This window comes from Sceloporus occidentalis, unplaced genomic scaffold (assembly GCF_023333645.1).
Source record: "Sceloporus occidentalis isolate IW3139 unplaced genomic scaffold, rSceOcc1.0.p SCAF_4, whole genome shotgun sequence".
Classification (NCBI taxonomy): Eukaryota; Metazoa; Chordata; class Lepidosauria; order Squamata; family Phrynosomatidae; genus Sceloporus; species Sceloporus occidentalis.
Window position 1 is genome coordinate 28,543,597 of NW_028316984.1, and position 19,442 is coordinate 28,563,038.

The window sequence follows — 19,442 nt, forward strand, 5'->3', positions numbered from 1 at the left end:
CTAAAATAGCCTTTCATAACTAAAAGTCTGTAAAAGTGCTTCAACAGAAAATGAACTGATCTTAAGAGATAATAAATTGCATAAGCTGATCATTTTATAAGTATTTTATAAAGTATGGAGGAGTGAAATGTTCATTGAAACCTACATTTCTAGAAACTGATAGCCTCAAGTTAAGATTTTCGCATTACAGAAATTCTATTAAACTGACTGAGAAATTAAAGCTTATTAATAATGCAGAAATCAGAAACAGGTTAAATATTTATAAACATTAAGAACAACCATGTCTTTCAACATGTACACATGAATGTGTACAGAAACATGATTAAAACACTACATTCATTTAATTATTAAACTACTTTTACAAATACATTTATCTAAGAAGGCAAAATTCTTGTACTAGTAAAGTATGAGAATGTTTACTATGAAGAAAGGCTAAGGGAATTTGCTTTGTACCTCATTAAACTATAAATTAACTGCAAAGCATGTTTTCAACAAATATTCAAAATTAGATTAAGGAAGCACTTGAAACTGCACATCAAAATGCACATATAGGTTCTTAGACTTAACTTTAAAGAGTCACATGCTTCACAGAACACAAAAAGTTCCAAATAGAAGGCATTATGTTATCTTAACAATCCTCTGATTGTAGCCACAATATAGGGGCACATGAGCGAACGCCTCTTTAATCCAACCAGTTCCAAATAGCAGTCTGGGATTTTATAACAGTGTTTTTTTCAAATTTAAACAGAAAATGCTAGAGAGATAAGAGAAATAATTTCAGTTTTCTTGAACCATACCACCAAACTGCTTTTTGAAGTGTGTGTGTGTGTGGGGGGGGGGGGGGGGGGACAACCTCTGAAAACAGTTTCAGACATATGATCCCATGACTTTGAACTGTTTCATGGCTGTAATAATTTCCTTACATACTTCTGTGAACTGCAAACCACAGTTCATGTCAGTCAAGTTTCAGGGTCTGTGTGGGACCTGATGCTGCACTACATAGCTCTCGACAAAACTATTCTCAGTGCGGTTCTCAGGAAAATTAAGTGTAGATATTTTACCTTAATCAAAGAGGTGACCACAATTGCACCAGCATTCACCATAGGATTGTGGGGTTTGTCTGCAAAATAAAAAGGTGATTCAATCACATGAATTTACTTCCTACGAAATTATTTTACACTGTACACATTTTACATTAACACCATCCTTCATACCATTTGCATTAACAATCTAGAAGAACTACATGCCAGACACAGATAATGTGTTGGGATCCTTGAACCATTGTTAACAATTTAGAAGGTCCCTATGGTGAAATGACTTCAGTTGTTTTCTGCATTTCTGCCCTAGTAATCCAAAATGCTGAGACAACAGAGTGATACAGCAATATCAGGAGACTGTACAGTGGGCCCTTGGTATCTGCTGGGGTTTGGTTCTAGCACCCCCCCATGGATATCAAAATCTGTGGTATACAATGGCAGAGTAAAATGGTAACTTTATATAAAATGGCAAAATCAAGGTTTGCCTGTTGAAATTCATATATATATATATATATATATATATATATATATATATATATATATATAAAATGTTTTCAAGCCATGGATATTTGAATCTGTGGTTAAAAAAATCCATGGATAAGGAGGGCTGACTGTATTTAAGGTAGTCAATGAAAGTACACGTATTCTGCTCTTAATAAATTACTGCGCTGACATGTAGCAGTAATTTCTAGACACAACAGGTGATTCATTTTGCCTTTGGAACAGGCTGCAGCCACTTGCACACTTGGATTTCAGCCAAGAATGCTGAAATATCCTAACATTTATGCATTAAGAGCTTAGTAATCACCACCAAGAAGTTAATGGTCTGGAATTTAAAGCTAAATACATCTGTAAGTGCATAGCTGCTTATATCTGAAGGCTAACAATCCCAACAGATGAATCCTAAAAGAGCAGAGGGGAAGCAGAAATTTATAGAGAGGCTATGGAAACAGCAAACCTTTGCCTGAAGGTTATTTTTAGTTTGGCAAGAAAAAATAGTGTCAATTACATCTCAGACTATCATAAGGATGTTTCTGAAGTATTTTTATGCTCCATTAAATCTCTATATCACCAAAGCATATTCTGCATTGAACGTGTATATAAACTTCCCTCTCTACTTAATCCTATGCACCCCTTCTCTTTCTAGAAGTGGGATAGAGAATATATGGAGAAGAATTTAAGAACCTTCTGATTTAATGTAGTTAAGACAGTCTTTAGAGTCTTTCAGCATCTGGGGAAACTAATAAAATTGATGTAAGATAAAAAGACTGAGCTTTAGTAATGGATCCCTGCCTTGTAACACAAATTTTATAACAAAATGTATGTTTTTCTGCATCAGTAGCACTTCCTTTCAGATACACAAACACAGGAAATCTATTCCTCAGTGGAAAGATCACATGGTCTTCAAATGCCATCTCTTCATTCTCATCCTATTAAAAATTAATTCAGTATCTTAGCAACTGAGAGCTGTCTTCTCTTACCAAACAAGAGCTACTGGAAGTATGTACATTCATCACTAAGAAGCCCTGTATTTTGTTTAGTGCTAAATGACTCACCAGAACACAATTCAATTTCCCATTTCAACAAATATGTGGTGAAAGGGAGTCTATAGGAAGAAACTGTACACAAAAGCACACTTGCATTAACTTAACATATGGGCAATTTATTTTGAAACAGAAGCTCAACTTGGCTTAGTAATGATAAAAAAAAGTAGCAGTCACAGCTTCCACTTTTATTACAGGAACTTGCTGTTATTTGATACTGTTATCTGCCAGCAATAGGTAAGACAATTCAAAGTTATATTTCTTAGTTTAAGTCTTCTTTCCTGACAAGCAAAAGTAGACCTCCACCAGTGCATTATTTACCTGTCCAATCCCCCCCCCCCCCCGCCGCCGCCACATCCCAGGCCTTCCTAGCAGGTCCCTTGTGTCCTTAGAATCAGCTGTTTAGTGGGTTGCAGTTGGGAAGAGAGGTTCGAAAGTCCTCTAGTATGAACAGAGTGCCACAAACTCTATTCCAGATCCAAGCCTCTGGGGACAAATACACAGCATTTTGACACATGCCAATTCACGTCATTTCTTGTCTCTACACAACACCTGCCCAATTTGTATACCCGCTCAGGTATGAACTGTTACATCACAGATGTGACTTAGCAGCAGTTTTCTAGCAGTCATAACCCTAGCACTTTTCTAGCACTGCCTTATCTAAGGGTCTATTTTTATAAATGATATTTGGTCATGCAAAAATAAAGGTTAAAAAAACCTTCAGAAAGAAAAATGTGATTCAAAAATGAGGTTGAACTGGATATACCAGCCCACAGAACAGGGAGAGCCTAATTATATTTTATATTTTAAAATGAACCATTCTGACAACAGTTTCAAGTTCACTGATTGCATATTGTTAACTGCATGTTAATAACATACACCAAACCCTACACCAAGCAGCACTAGGGCTGCATCTACACTGCAGAATTAATGCAGTTTGACACTGCTTTTATTGCCATGGTTCAGTGCTATGGAATTCTGGGTTTTGTAGCTTTGTGAGATATTTCGCTTTCTCTGTCCAAAAGATCTGGTCCAACAACAAACTACAAATCCCAGGATTCCATAGGATGGAGCCATGCCAGTTAAAGCAGTGTTAAACTGCATTAATTCTGCAGTGTGGCAGTAGTCTAAGACGCATGAAGGAACATATGTGTTCAGAAATCATACACACATTGGTAGTGCCACATGATAAAAGATTGATGAAAGAGTACCCACTGATGAAAGATTACCAATAATATTAACTGCACCAGGGCAATAATTCCACAAACAAAGCTTCTCATCTCATATATGGAGAGAAAAGACATTTTATGATACAAGATGTAGGCGTCTACCCACTTGTATCCAAGTCACCCACTTGTATCCAGGTCACTACAGAAATATATTGGACAACTTTTATCCCTTGCTTTTCCATGTGCTGTAACATTCTGCTTTAATTCCATGCAACTATAAATATCAGTATCATAATTACAGAAGTTATAAAATTAGTGAAAACGTGACCATTTTAATTAACCTGTTACCTGAACTCTCTGGTAAATGTGCACACTTATTAATTTTCTTAAACCAAGAAACAATACTTTTTTCAAATAATTTTACATAACATCTGATTTCAATTGAAAATTTAGTTTTTTATATTAAAGAAAGAACTGTAAAAATTAATCTACAGAATAGAGGACAGACAAGCATTCCATTCCTCTCTTCTCTTCTTCATCAACTACTGGATCTTTGTCTTCTGCCTTGTTCATTAGCATACTGTGATGTGGCAATTCCAAATATAGGTAACTTACCATCTTCATTGAGGAACAGTTTGTTGAATCTTAGTCCACTAGGTTCTTTACCAACGTATCTGTGTACATATTCAGTGCCAAGGTCATTAACAGCAATAGCATATTTCAAAGGCTTTACACAGGATTGAAGACAAAATGGTACTTTGGTATCTCCAATAGAATGCCTGTAAGACAAAAAATGCATTAGTCATTGTACACTGTCACATTTGTTTTGAAAAATGAAAAGGCAAGTCCTGGGGATGGGACTTTGGGAGGGTATGCTATTAATATTATTATTCAACTCTTATGACACACAAGAGGAGAATAACATTTTTCATTTGTAATATTCCACTGGTTTAGGAAAGAAAATCAGCCACAAAAAAAGTGCAAAAGTATTCAGTGTAAACTTTCAGCCAGTGAGTAGATATCAACATGGATTTGAGCTTTCAGGGGCTGGATAACTTCGGTACTATTTGAATAATAAATAATAAATTACAGCCCCAAGTATTAAGAAATAAATACAAACATTACTTTTGTGTACCAAAATATGTTTAAAACACCAGTATAATTTCAAAAATCAATCTGAAAACCACTTCTGAGGCTGTTCGTTAATTCAGATTTTTAAAAAATCAGTATATTACTTTGAGAGAATATGCATGTGATGGAATGAAACAACTCTATTTTTATTTCTAACAGCACTAAGGAATAAATTATATAACTATCTGATTATCCAAATGACAACTGGTATCTGCCTCTGTTACAATAAAAACACTGCAGTATTTCTGTGCTTCTACAACTAATTCCAAGCTGATAGGATCAATTTTTGAGGGTTATTTCCACAAAACTAGCCAGGTTTAGGTATTAAAGTAAAATTATGGTCTGGCCATCAGGGCCTTTCTGAACCCAATTAAGTCTGAATATCTGGCAACTCAAAATAAGACTTTGAGAAACCAATTACTGAATATTTTTTAAAAAATCAAGCAAACCAAACTTCCACAATGTGTAATCCACCAAGTTAAGCACTGCCCACATATGCCGCAGAAACCATCTGTTGCTCCTACCCACTTAGAACTACAAAAAGGAAGATGGCTAGCACCTGGCATGCTACATTATTTGGCGAGGAGGTGCTGTTCAGTTTGAAAGGTCACAAGTTCTGCAAAAGGCACAAGTGTATAAAAATATGAGCAAGTGCAAATCAAAAACTTGTTCAACCATATTTGGTGACTGACTGAATTATTTAAGGGAGCTGACAGTACAATTATACTATTCAGTGAAATGAGGTTAGTGCATTGTCAAAAAGTTATCTAATCTTATTATTTCAATTAAAAAATTCAAGAGGTAAAGTGCAAAGATAATTTTTTTAAGCTAGAAAATTATTCTTACTTCTGGAAATAAGTGGCCAGAAAAGGATCTGACTGACACATGAAGAATAGTTATGTGGAAACTTCCATGGTGGTCAAAACTATTAATGACTGGTGTATTATTTATTTATTTTCCTCCAGCTCCTGTTGATACAGTATGGTAGGTATGTTCTATAGTAGTGCTCTGAGTGAGATAACAAGGGGGCGAAACAGATGCACAGAAAAGTGGCTTGAAGCTGCCTTTTCTGAAGCCACATTGAAACCCCACCAACTGCAACGCCGGCTCCCAAAGCAGCTGGAGTGCTCATGTCATGGTCACATGATATGGCTTCAAGCTAGGGAGAAGTGGGGAAAAGCTGCTTCATTATGAAACGGCTTTTCTCTGCATAAGGCACACTTTCCTGCTGGCTCCAAGGCATGTGTCATCTAAACACCACACCTTCAAGTCAGCCTGAAAGCACCTCTTTTTGCCTGTCTGTTTAGCCCAAAGGGGAAAAAATACATTTCTGGGAGATCAGAAAAACTTTTATTGTTGTTGTATGTCATTTCTGACTTACAACGACTCTTAGGCTACTCTATCACTGGATTTTCTTGGCAAGATTTGTTCAAATGAGGTTTGCCTTTGCACTGAGACAGTGTGAATTGCCGAAGGTCATCCAGTGAGTTTCAATGTCTGAGCAGGGATTGAAATCCTGCTTCCCAGAGTCTTAGGACTGTTACACACGTGCTTAAAAGTACGCGCAGAGCGCGTACTAGGGTTAAGACGGGGCAGTGCTTCCACACCGCCCTAACCCTAGTGCGCACTATACGCGCACAAAATGGCAGCGGCTGTTCCACACGGCCGCCGTCATCGATACATCACGACCGCGCCACCTCCAAACGAGGTGGCGCGGTTGTGATGTATTGGGGTCGCGGCAGGGCGCCCTTTCCGCGACCCCGGAAGGAGCTCCGTTTCGGAGCTCCTTCCTGGTTTGGTCCGCTGGGCGCAGCCTTCAGACGGCTGCGCCCAGCGGACCAAAGGAGAATGGGGCCAAGCGGCCTCTTTCTCCTTCTCCCCGTCGCCGCGGGGTGTCCTTGGGGCTTGAAGCCCCAAGGACACCCCTTTCCAGGCTGCGGGAAAGGGGCCTTTTGCCGCTTCCCCGCAGCCCGGAAAGCGGCGGATCGGGGCTTCAGCGGCTGCCGCTCTGGCCGCTGAGGCCCCGATCCGGCGGGGAAAGGTGCGCCTACAGGCCACCCCAAAGGGGAGGTCTGTAACACGCCTTAGTTTAATGCTCAAACCACTATACTATGTTGGCTCTATGAAAATATACTGTAGAAAAAAATGGTGCTCAAAGCATATACTGTATTTTACGCAGGCGCACCTTACGCAGCTTTCAGCATACGCTGAAAGTTGAGCCAGAAGAACCTGTCGCGCACCCTGGCTGTGCGCCACGGGCATGAACCCCATTACTTTCTATGGGGCTTCAGCATATGCTGATTTCCCCTTATGTGGAATGATCCGGAATGGATCCCTGTGTAAGGGGAGGGTGCACTGTATTGTTGCAAAATCATAGTATTGTCTTTGGGGGGGGGGGGCAGGGGATAGATCCCCTCATGCAAGCTGTCCCAACTGGGACTTCTTATCTACATCTGACACTAGTGTCTAAGGTGTGAATTGTAGTCTGGACCCAACTGTCTCCATGCACAAAGTCAAACTAATCTACTTCTGGTCCTTCCCTTTCTGTGGCTCCTTAACATAATTGGGGAGATGTTATTCATAATTGGGGAGATGTTATTCATTGTACAGGATCCATACAACTTTCCCTTTAGGCTGCACTCAAAATTATATTTTTTGAGAGAGGAAAAATCTCATCCCTGTTAGCATTATTAAACAATTTCTGTTGTTGTAGGAAAGCAACTGCAGGAAAGCAACTCATAAGCAACGTCTGAGTTTTATTATCTCTAGTCACAACTTCCTCTCTGCCTATACTACTTTGTGGAAAATAAAATGTCTTAATCCTCGGTAGACATTAGGCTTGCCTAAAACACATAATTGTGTGGGTTTGTTGTTGTCACTGTTGCTTTAGGGGTGGGGGCGTTTGTGGAGGGTGAAAGGTGGAAAATTAGGGGAAACAATTTTGTTCTATCTAATTTACAAATAATGCCTGTGTAAGAAATACATTCAGAAATCTGTAGAATATTTTGGATCAGAAATCTTAACAATGCTTGGATGTTGCATCCAAGCCAGCCTGTGGCTTCACATTCCAGCTTTCAGCCAATCCTTAACTGTGCCATGGGTATTTAGATGAAATGGTTAACTATGGAATTAAGGAACATCTTCAAAGGGACAGTGGATATAAAAGGAATCCAAGTGATCTCTGTTAGGAACAGAACTCCTATCACTTGGCTACTTTCCCTGACCTCGGATGTTATGGGCTGGCTTTAAGACTGGAACAATTCCCACTGTGAACAGTCCTTTTTCAACTACAGACATTTTGCTGAACTGTTCCATTATTAACAACCAGTGCATTCCAACTAAATTTCTTCTCTGCTATAAACTCTTCAACCAGACTATCAGTAAACACAACTATAGTACTGCCACAGTAAATCTATTTTAGCCTTGAGGAGTATTAGGGACAGCTCTCTGATATTAGATACAACACATAGTGGAAAGATCTTCCAGGGAAGTTGGTATTACGTATACCATATGCAAGTCAGACCCCCCCTACCCAAGAGTCAATGTGTCATTTAAAACAGCACAGTAAGATTGAATGAGCTTCTTCTCCAAAACTGGGCAAAATAATGGCCCCAGTAAAAAGTCCTGATGTACATAGAATACACCCAAAATGATGGCTATTCAGTGGACACCTACATTTCTGCTAAACACTATGAAGAGACAATCTTTCTCAAATCAATGCTAAAATTAATGGGGAAATATATCCTACACACAGAGAAGTGCAAGACAATACTAGATTCAAGATAATCCCAGATGTAATTTCTCTTCTCTAATTGTTTTAAACACCAAGGGTTTAAATCCAACTGTTAATCCCAGCTAGAATGGATCCACTCTATAATAGAAACTTCATAAGGCAATACTTATGTAATAACCATTTATTTAATAGGTGTATTCTTATTGATTTAATGGGTCTATTCTAACTAACAACTGGATTTAGACCTAGTTTTCTACCCCTTCTGGTTATCAAAATGCTCTGAAAGACAAAAACACATTTGCTGAGAGCCTGCTGAGACTAGAGCAAGTCTAGAAATATCTTCTGAGGCCAGGATAATCTCTTATTTCTTACAGTTCATTGACCTCCACCTAGAATCAAAGAATCAGAGTTGGAAGCAAGGACCACCCAGTCCAACTCCCTGCCATGCAAGAATCACAAAGTACAGTCGTCTCTCCTGATTAGCAGACTTGTAGTCTACGGTCTCAATTATTCATGGACATCAAAAGGGGGGAGGGATAAAATGGCAAATGCAGGTTCATACCCCCATTCAAATCAATGGGGCTTGGATATGTGCAATTTTCTGGATCCGTGGGGTGGGTGGGTTCTGGAACAGCTTTGCTGCGAATCAGGAGGGATGACTGTACTCCCTACAGATGGTCATCAGCCTCTGTTTATAAAACCTCCAAAGGAAGAGGTTGGAAATCCAGTCTCAGCTCTTCAAGCCTACTGCTTAACATCACCACACATTTCAGTTCCCAGATATGCTACTCCCTTCCCTGTGCATCCAAGTTTTCTCTACCCCAAACTCCGATACTAAACATTTTGTGGCTACTGACAATGCTCACTTCTCAACAATGTGTTTTGGGTCCCTACTCATATTTGGTTTTTTCCCCCCTAAATCTTTTGATTTTACTTTGCCTTTTGGTATTCTAGCAAACACCACTTTTTTGTGTGTGGACAGCTTTTCTGACTACATATGGATTAACACTCAAACAAGCAAGTTTATTTATTTATTTATTTATTTACATACTGCCTTTCTCCCCTGGTAGTATTCAAGGCAGCTATTCAAATATACAGTGCAGAAAACATAATTAAGAATCTCTGCTCTACACTGAATAAGCTCTTAGCAGAACTTAAATTTAAAAAGCCACCCCTCTAACTGATGCAAAAGCATATACACCATAACTGCTACTGTCCTATTAGCTATTACTACTGCTTGAAATTAGTTGACATTATTTGGATATCTTTGATATTTAAGATTTTATACAATACCTCTGTCCATCAACTGTACACACAGACACTGCCCACAAGTCAGGACTGAACTTAGCCAGTTGTGGAATATAGTCAGCAACCTATCCAAAACAAGAGCAATAAATTACTATTGAACTTAACTACAAAATAGTCAGTGCTATAGTATTAATATAACTATTAAAAACTCACTAGAAAGAAAAAGGACAAAAATTAAATTACATGTACAGTAAACACTTTACCCTCCATATAAATTGAGATCTCTTTCATCTGTGATTAACAATTTCATTGGGCAATGTCAGTAGCAGGTCCTCCCTCAAACATAGAAGACAAGTTTTTTTCCAAGTGTCTTTCCACTTGAAAAAATTTACTTCTGCAAGCGTTCCACTTGCAGAAGTGGACTTGAAAGGTTATGCCTCCCAAGATGAAATAGAAAAGAACCCTTAAATCCTAAGGAAGAAAGAACGAAAGAAGAAACAAGACTAAAGTTAAAAACATTAAAAACAAACCCTCAGTTCAACAATCTCATGAGAAAGAAAGGCAATGTTGTCAGACAATGTTCCTGCAGAAATGACTGAAAAGGATCTGGGCTGAGGACCTGCCAACTGCATAAAGAGGTTTACCATGGATCCCAAATAGAACATCAACCTATTGTTGAAAGGCATGCAATCCACCTAAAATCCCACAATTTATATATGTAGGGACGTTGCATGCTACAAGGAACAGGAGTACTGCAAACATTGTTCTCTTGGACGTATGGGAATTATTTAGAGTGTTAGTGGCAACTACAGTGCCTCTCTGCACCAGTAAAAAAGTAAAATGTTGGTGTTTTACAGGGGGTGCAAAACACCATTTCAGCGCAAAAAGAAACCACATTTTCCTCAGCTTTAGGGACATATTATGAATTTCAGTAGCAACTCTTCAGTCCTTAAAATGTGGCTCTCATACAAATATTAAAAACATGACAATTCTTTTATCAGAGCACTCACCTTTCCTCCAGACTGTGTTTTAGCATTTTCATAAAGCTCATCAATGTGAGAGGCAAATGACATAAAATCTGGAATTACAAACTTGCGCCTGAAAGCCTGAGTAAGTAAAACAATGTTGCTTTGCACACATCTGTGAAACATTTAAAAAAAAAAGGTTAAATGAGTGAAAATGTCACTGATTTTTGTTATGCATTGCAGAGCCTCATATTCTAGTCATCACTACAACAAGATCTAGAAAGCTGCATAAAATTTACTCCATTCTAGAGATAAAATAGGTTTTAAAAATGCATCTTAAGTTCTGGTGAGATAATTTTGGAACATAAAGTTTGCTTTTACATTACATACATTATGCTTAACTTTGCTTTTTTCTTCTTAAATTCAAAACTTAAATGGCTACATAAGATCCAAGTTACGTTTTCTGGGGAGCAAGCTACAAATACAACATAAATTCTAATATGCATAATGTCTAATATGCAAATATTTAACTAACAGAAATGGTTTTATAAGGTGTTTAAAAAAATTAAAAGTTAACAATCAGGAAGTTGTCTCCTTATTAAAATGTTTTAATATATAGCAAAGCTGTGACACAAGCTTAAAAAAGAAGAACTGTAATAGGGATTTTGCGACTTGAGAGGCTCCAAGAAGCTGAAGAGCAGCTAGTCAGTATGAAATCTCTGCTTGGAAAAGTTTCTCTTACACAAAGAAGCATACTGTAAACATCTTCCAACAAGGCTAAAAATGTTATAAATCTTCAAGAAAAAAGGACGCATGCAAACTCAAGTTTCCAGCTTTGTATTTCTTGAAAAAGCTTGTCCAGCAGTTGGTTGCTATAACAATGTGTGTTTACAATTCAAAAGAGTCTTTATACTACACATAAGAGTACAACTGAATGCCTGTGGATACACAGCCCACATGCCTCTTATATCATTAAGAAAACAGCCACGAAACTGAAGGATTAATGTTTGGCTCTGCTTATAGCAGGGTGGTGACAGAGCAGTGCACAAGCTGATTAGGCCTGGCAACCCCTTTTTTGAAGCATCAAATCCCTCTTTATCTTCTCCCCATCACCATTTTACCAGGCAAAACCACCCTCAAAAAAGCCTATCCTCAACAGCACACATGGTTTGGACAGTTTGGCAATGAGGCTGGAATTCTGTATCAGCTAATAAGAGTACAAAGGAATCTTCTAACACTTTTGAGATGAACTGAAGGAAAGACCCTGGTAGCATGAGCTTTTGTAGACTTCAGTCTACTTCCTCACATGCATATATTTAACTGAGTAAATTCTCCTATCCTGACCTCTACCCCAACCTAACAGAAACATCATTCCATCATGCTCCAGTCACCAGAATGGATCTCCTGTTCTTCTTGCAGCTGACACCCAGCAAAGTAGGTTTGGCACAGATTACGACCATGGCAGTAGTGTTAAAATCATGACTAAGTAGTAACTGTGAATGCAAAACAGATGTGTGTATGCTTTCAAGCCATCTGTCAACATATGGCAATTCCATGAATTTCATAGGGTTTCCTTAGGCAAGAAAAATCTCAGAGGTGGTTTTGCCAGTTCCTTCCTCTGAAATATAGCCCACCGCATCTAGTATTCACTAGAATCATAGAGTTGGAAGAGACCGCAAGGGCTATCCAGTCACTCCCATCCAAGTACTAGCCAAGAATGACCCTGCTTAGGTTCCAAGATCAGATGGGCTCTGTTCCCTTACGGATTACTATAGCTAGGTATATTCATACTCCATATTCATGATTTTGACACTATTGCCATGATTGTGAATCACCACCACCCACTTTACTAGGCATCAAATGCGTGGGAAGAAAGAGATCATTCTGCTGGCACTTTGAACACAAGTGAATGATGTTTCCATCAGGTTTGAAAGCAGGGGCTGGTTCACGAGAAGATTAAGTACAATGGGCCCTCCACATTTGCGACTTTGACTTTTGTCGATTTGATTAATATGTTCTCTCTAGGAATATCTAGGTCCTCTCATACAACTCTGCTGGACGTTGACCACCAAGTTGCGCTGGAGGACCTAGAGATTACTAGAAAAACACTTCTCTTGGTATTTGTAGGACTTCCAGTGTGATTGTATGGTCAATTTCCAGCAGATATGACCACAGAGTTGTGCTGGAGGACCTAGAGAGATGATCTCTTAAGTAAAAAAAATGTGGTATTTTTATTTACAGTTTTTCCACTTTCACAGGGGTCTTATGCCCCTAACCCCAGGGAATTTGGAGGGCCCACTGCATATTTAACTATCTTAATTAATTTATTATAATTACAATTAATTATAATTAATTAATAAAAATTAGGTATTAAGTCTATTTATTTAAGTAACTGATTCAGAATTCTGAGCAATATAAATAAGACTCAAGTGTTTTGAAACTCAACCTGTTCTTCAAAATGAAAGAGCCAAATGAATATGTTCACTTATCCACAACACTCTGTTATCAATTACATTACCAGCAAAATTAAGTTATTTTCAAATAAATATTTAAGGCAGTGGTGGCTGGCCTCATTTCCTCACTAAGTATCATAAGTATTCTATGTCAATAAATGGGTTGTAACATATATTTAAGAAACGGTGTCAGACCGATAAAAGGTGCTTACTTTTTAAAGAGGTCTTTATCTAGCATAACACCATCTGACGTTGTTTGAAGTGTCAATCTTAACATATCCATGCATTCTTTCAGTCTTGGATCAGATGTACGTAAACCAGTAGATTTTAAAGCCTGTAAAATAAAGAAGCGTTTCAAATATTCCTTGTTCTGAACATTTTTAGATAACATGCAGCCCTAGTTCTGAGGACCATCTGCTACAATTTTTGAACATAGTGCATTACACAGTTGACAAACATATTTGCAAGGTGGTTCTATTTTTTTTCAGTCTTTCTAATAGACGATCACGAAAAAGCATGTGACATGCACTTCATTTCCAGTGTTACAAACAATTATTTAGCTAAGCTACTTAGTATAGTTTAGTCAAAACAAAATGCTTACCGTAATAAACTTATGAACTGGTATTTTTTCTTGTCCTTCCGCAATAGTATAAAATAGCAAATCCTCCAAACTAGGCAAGAGACCTTGCTTTGTCTTACTGAAGAGAAAAAAGACAAAGGAAAAGAATAAAAAACTAAAACCAAATTCTGAGTCATCCACGCTCAGTATACTCCTTTCCATATCTCCTCCGAATTAAAATCACATAGAGTTAAACGGGACTGGCTTCCAATTAAGTCTGCAAAGAACTGCAACGTAACATATATCTAATCACTATTTAAGGCCTGTTACAGACTGCCAAAATAAAGCTGCTTCGGGTCTCTTTGGAGGTATGCTGTTTAAATGATGCATGGGTCCTAAGAATCTGGAAGCTGCACCAAAGCTGCACTCCAGTGCTTAGGAATGGAGTGTGGCTTTGGCGCGACCTCCGGACTCTTAGGACCCATGCATCATTTAAATAGCATATCTCCAAAGAGACCCAAAGCAGCTTTATTTTGGCAGTCTGTAACAGGCCTAAGTTATCATATTTGTTCTTCTACAAACATTTAAGTTAACAATTTTTATTTAAATATTATATCAAACTAGGATGTAAGTATTTTACTATCATCAAAAGCAACCTTTGCAACATTGTCCATTTCAATTTTACTTCACACTAAGAGCACAATTTCAACCTATGAGCATATAGTATTACTAAAGAAGGATCTTAACAGACTACTATACAATAAAGAATAAGATTATATAAAGTCAGTCTAACAGAAACAAAAAATCTTAATATTTAACTATATGACACCGTTCTCAGTTTGTGAAACGTCTGCCTCCAAAAATTGCTCTTAGGTACAAAAACATGTACATAGCACAATTTTTAAAACATACACTATTTAAAATTATAAACATTAAACTTACTTCAATTTTTTAAAAGAAATGTTTAAATAACTTTATATACAGTGTGCATCATTCACATCAGTTGCGGTTAAATCAAGCCAATATTTAGCTATGACATTGACCCAGCTGACAAAGCAAACATGGCAAACATTCAATTTACATAGAGAAATACCTCAAATGGACTATTCCTGGATAAAGCTTATCAGTTTAAACTGCAGTATAAGCTTTTTCTCCCCCTATTCTGCAGGTCAATAATGTTATGTAATATTTGTTCAGCCTAAGAGCAACGTTTTAGCATCATTAAACACTCAGAAAAGCACATATTCAGCATATGCCCAAAAGAACTAAGATATGGAGCGGACATGGTATTGTCCTAGTTATCTTTACTGCATGGAAGTGAGTGTTTGCTCTCCACAGCACTTATATCTTTAAAGCATATAGACAAACTGATTTGAAGGCAGAAGCCAGCAGTCATTGTGGTGCAACAAATATACCATTGACCTATATAGCCATATAGTGAATTTGAATAAAGTTTGGAGCCCCAGCTCTTCATTGGCAAAGTGGGAAAGCTCAACTTTTGAGATATCATTTCACATAATTTATTTAGTAACTTAAAAAAACAACAAAAAGAGTGTGCACAATATATTAACTGTATAATTAATCTATCTATCTATCCATCCATCCATTCATCCATCTCACAGACATATTTCCAGGAATTGAATACATTTGAATTAAGGCATGAGCCTTCTGATTTGAGCCAAAGAGCTCGCTCTTGCCACGTGGCCTAGAGCCTGAGGCACAAAACTGAAAATGTTCATGGAGACATCTGTAGCCTGCTGATCTATTCAATAAGCTGGCCAACAACACCAGGAGTAACTGGAAATTTTCCATACCACATCACTTCACCATAACATTATTCCTAGGGTGAAAATCAGACATTACAAAGCCTTAAATAGAGGAAGCTCTGTAAGAATGGTGGCCTTTGATGCCCTTTCTCCTGGCATCAAACAACTCATCTACCACACAGCTCATCTTCAAATTCATACAGATTTTAGATAAACCAGTGTCAGGTCTATTTTCACTTTCTTTTCATACCATATAAACTTCTCCAGGTACATGAGTAAGAATGCTACTATGCAAATTATACTACTCCTCTTTGGCAAGCAAAAAGAAGAATTTAAGATTTGGAAAAACCCTCTGAGAACCAAGGGACTGCTTGTTTTTCAGATATTTGATAGAACAGTATAAATTTTTCCAGTATTAAAAAAAATGGCACAGAACAGGGATAGGAAAATGTTTTCCACTACATACCACTGACCAACAGAAAAAAGGCAAAATCAAGCAGGAACTCTCCTATTTCTTGACCTCCTTGTATAATCTATAAAACTGTGGAAGTATACTTTAAATATGGCCTGCAGACACAATTTAGCCAAATTAACAACAAGAAGAAGTTAAACGAAAAGATATACACACATAAAGATGGTAAGTATAACTGAATATAGGTACGAGACCTTCAGTATATATTCAGAATATAGGTACAAGACATGTGATCAAAAACATTTCCCTATCCTGACAGTGTATGAGTCCATGGTTAGAACAGCCTTCCTCGATCTGGTCTCCCATTAGCCCCAGCTAGTATAGCCAAAGATGCAGTCCAACACATCTGGAAGGCATCTGACTGGGGAATATCAAGTTACACTCTTGGACACTCATCTGAAAAAAAGAGGTCAGAATCACGCAGTCTTCCAGATGTTGTAGGGCTCCAAGTCCCAACAACCATAGTCAACATACCCAATGGTTAGGAATTCTGGGAGTTACAGTCCCAAACACCTTCAAGGCGGCATGATTCTTATCCCTGCCCTGAAAAATAGGCGCTCTGAGACCCTTTAGGGCTGAAGGGCAGAGTACAAATACCGTAAATAAATAAATAAATAAATAAAAATACTTTGGGCCAGTCACTATTTCCCAGTGTAGCCTACCTCAAAGAGTAATTGAAGTTGAAGAGACAAGTCAGGTAAAACACCTATAGCTCCCTGAAGGATAAATATAAGAAACGAACAAACACAGTGGGACCAAAAATTACATCCAGTTGTAATAACCAAAGTAATTTCTACTAGCCCAAACAAATATAGTAACAGTGATTCTAAACACAGAAAATGACTATGTCTATCCACAAGCAAGCAGTTCTGCGTTTCAACCACAGAACTATGGAGAGGCATTAACAGCACGGAAGAGCAAAGTTCTCCATAGGCTTAACCATCTACAGGTCTCCCTTTTGAAAACTAAACACAGCCCCCAGTGTACTGCCATGATGCAATCAAACCCTGCATGCAAATGGTTAGACACTCAGAAGACTCTGGTCCCAAACACACTGCAGAAACGATCCAGTTCAAGACCGTTTTAACTGCCTCAGCTCAATGACAGGGAGTCCTGAGAATTGTATTATATTGTGGCACCAGAGCTCTCTGACAGAGAAGTCTAAATGTCTGACAAAACTACAGTTACCAGAATTCCCTAGCATTGAGCCAGGGCCATTAAAGCTGTCTCAAACTGAATTTTGGATCACTCTCTGCTAAAGAAATCTATTCAAGACATTTGTTCCTTCCCTGTTGAAGTTCCTTTTCACAATTCATTCTTTGGCTTCTTCTTTCTTTATAATCTTACTCTGGCTATTTTCTTTTCCCTTTGGAAGGGAAGAAGAAGAAGCTAGCTGCCAGTGGGGTTAGGGATTATTAAAAGGCTGCACAAAGAGCATCCGCAGGAAATAAAAGCAAAATTTCAAATTAAGAATGATCAATTTACAGAGCAAGAGCTCCTTTTTGCTCTCTTATCCTTACAATAAAAATCTGCCTGTAACTAGAATGAGGTGGAAGAAATGTATAAACTGGTAATATTTTAAGGTAAAAAGTAGAGACTGTAGCTGCAAAAGTTCTTTATGAGTAAGTACCATGAGAAGAAAGCAGACGTGTCTGTGGGATAAGCAACTTTGCACACGGAGAGGGAAAGTAAAATTCAATAGAATCATAGAAGGACTCTCTACATCCAACCCCATTATTAAAGATGCCACATTCACAGAAAGGAAGGGAGAAGAAAGGGAAGGAAGTCTTGCTACTGACATTCAGAACTAAAAAATTCAAATTCTCTCTCAAAAATCTACTTCGCATTTTGCTACTCTAATGCAAACTCCCTCCTCTTCTGCAAGATCTCAGACCTTCTCATGTCTAACTTAGGACTTTATCACAAGGGAGAAAATTGGTAGTTTAAACAGTGATTATCCCGTGAAAATCGTGCAATTAACATTTTCACACACAGAGCAATAAAAGAGCCATTATCCCAAGAACAAACAGGCAATAAACAGAAATTCATGGGAATGCATGGTTATTCTCAGGATAATGGCACTTTAATGGCTTTTCATTGCAGCAGAATGTGAAAAACATTATCGCTATTGTGCAATTTTCATGGGATATTCCTGGGATAAGGGCGCTTTATACGCAACGTTGTGTGAAAATCTTAATCACAGACACATTATTTTCATGGGATAATCACACTTTATACTTCTAATTGTCCCCGTGTGATAAAGTCCTTAGTAGAAAGAGGGGTTGCTAAAGGCCATGTTTCACCCAGACTCTAGAACAAGGTGAATTTTATGCAGAAAATATTTTATCTAACTTGAAATTCAGATACAAAAACTGCACTATGTATATTTAGCAAAACCTAATAATTTTTTTAGTTCTGGGGAATATTAAACTGCAGACACATTAACACTACCTGTAACCTATTTTCTAACCTAGTTAATATGGTCAAGATTCTGTACTATAAGAGTACCATAGGCTGAAATCCACTATTGCTCTTCACTCGCCATCACTAGGATGCACCATTTTGCTGAAACAGCCCATGAAAAAGCAATTCTGTGGCTGGTGGGAAGTGCAAGGGGTATCTGAGTAGTGTCTAGTATGACCCATAGCCAGACTCAGACTGATAATACCTTCTGCCAAGATCTGTCGCAGTCTCGGGAATGATCTAATTGGTTTGCATTTGGCTCTGAGAGATGGCCAGATGTTTCTCTGATGCCTGCACTTTCTACCATCCATGGAATGGATGTTATGGGGGAGGGGAGTAGTTCTGAAAAACTGTGAATCTGGGATGGGGGGGCTATGATTGCTAGAGGGTGCAAGAGAATATCAACCTCTGCAATGACAAAAAGAAAAGACATTAGTTGCATAAAGTGAACTTACAGCTGCCTATGTCACTGACAAAGTGATGGGCTGTGCATGCAAATAACCAAGGAAAGAATATACCGTATATACTTGACTATAAGCCAACCTCATGTATAAGTCAAGAGCAAGATTTAGGGCCAAAATTATGGATTTTGCTATGACTCATGAATAAGTCGAGGGTAAAACATAGGGACATATAGCAAAGGATCTGAAGGATGAAGCAAAGCAAAACAATGTCAAAAACTTGCAAAATTCCAGCAGATATAACTCTTTGTGCTTACTCTTAAGGCTGGATGGATCAGAGAATAGAGGGGGCCAGTGCTTCCAAGACAGATCATACTCCTGCTTTTCATCAGGGGATGGTTCCTTCTTTTAAATATGAGTTAAGATACAGTAATTACATTGACCCATAGATAAGTCGACTTGGGGGTTTTGGGTCAATTTTTGACCAGAATTTCTAGACTT

At 38.0% G+C, this 19,442-nt stretch overlaps 1 protein-coding gene across 5 annotated transcripts in view; it reads right to left on the bottom strand.

The window, feature by feature from the left end:
- Positions 1-19,442, bottom strand: part of GLS (glutaminase) — a 103,612-nt gene that overhangs the window by 44,438 nt on the left and 39,732 nt on the right. For 4 of the 5 annotated variants that reach the window (XM_089519577.1, XM_089519575.1, XM_089519579.1 and 1 more), the window contains exons 2-7: positions 13,882-13,978; positions 13,493-13,614; positions 10,873-11,002; positions 9,908-9,987; positions 4,366-4,529; positions 1,062-1,120 (exon numbers count right to left, since the gene is read on the bottom strand). In XM_089519577.1, the coding sequence (XP_089375703.1) occupies positions 1,062-1,120; positions 4,366-4,529; positions 9,908-9,987; positions 10,873-11,002; positions 13,493-13,614; positions 13,882-13,978 (652 nt within the window). Of the gene's footprint in view, positions 1-1,061; positions 1,121-4,365; positions 4,530-9,907; positions 9,988-10,872; positions 11,003-13,492; positions 13,615-13,881; positions 13,979-19,442 lie in introns of those variants that run through there. The other variant, XM_089519580.1, reaches the window with a different exon arrangement.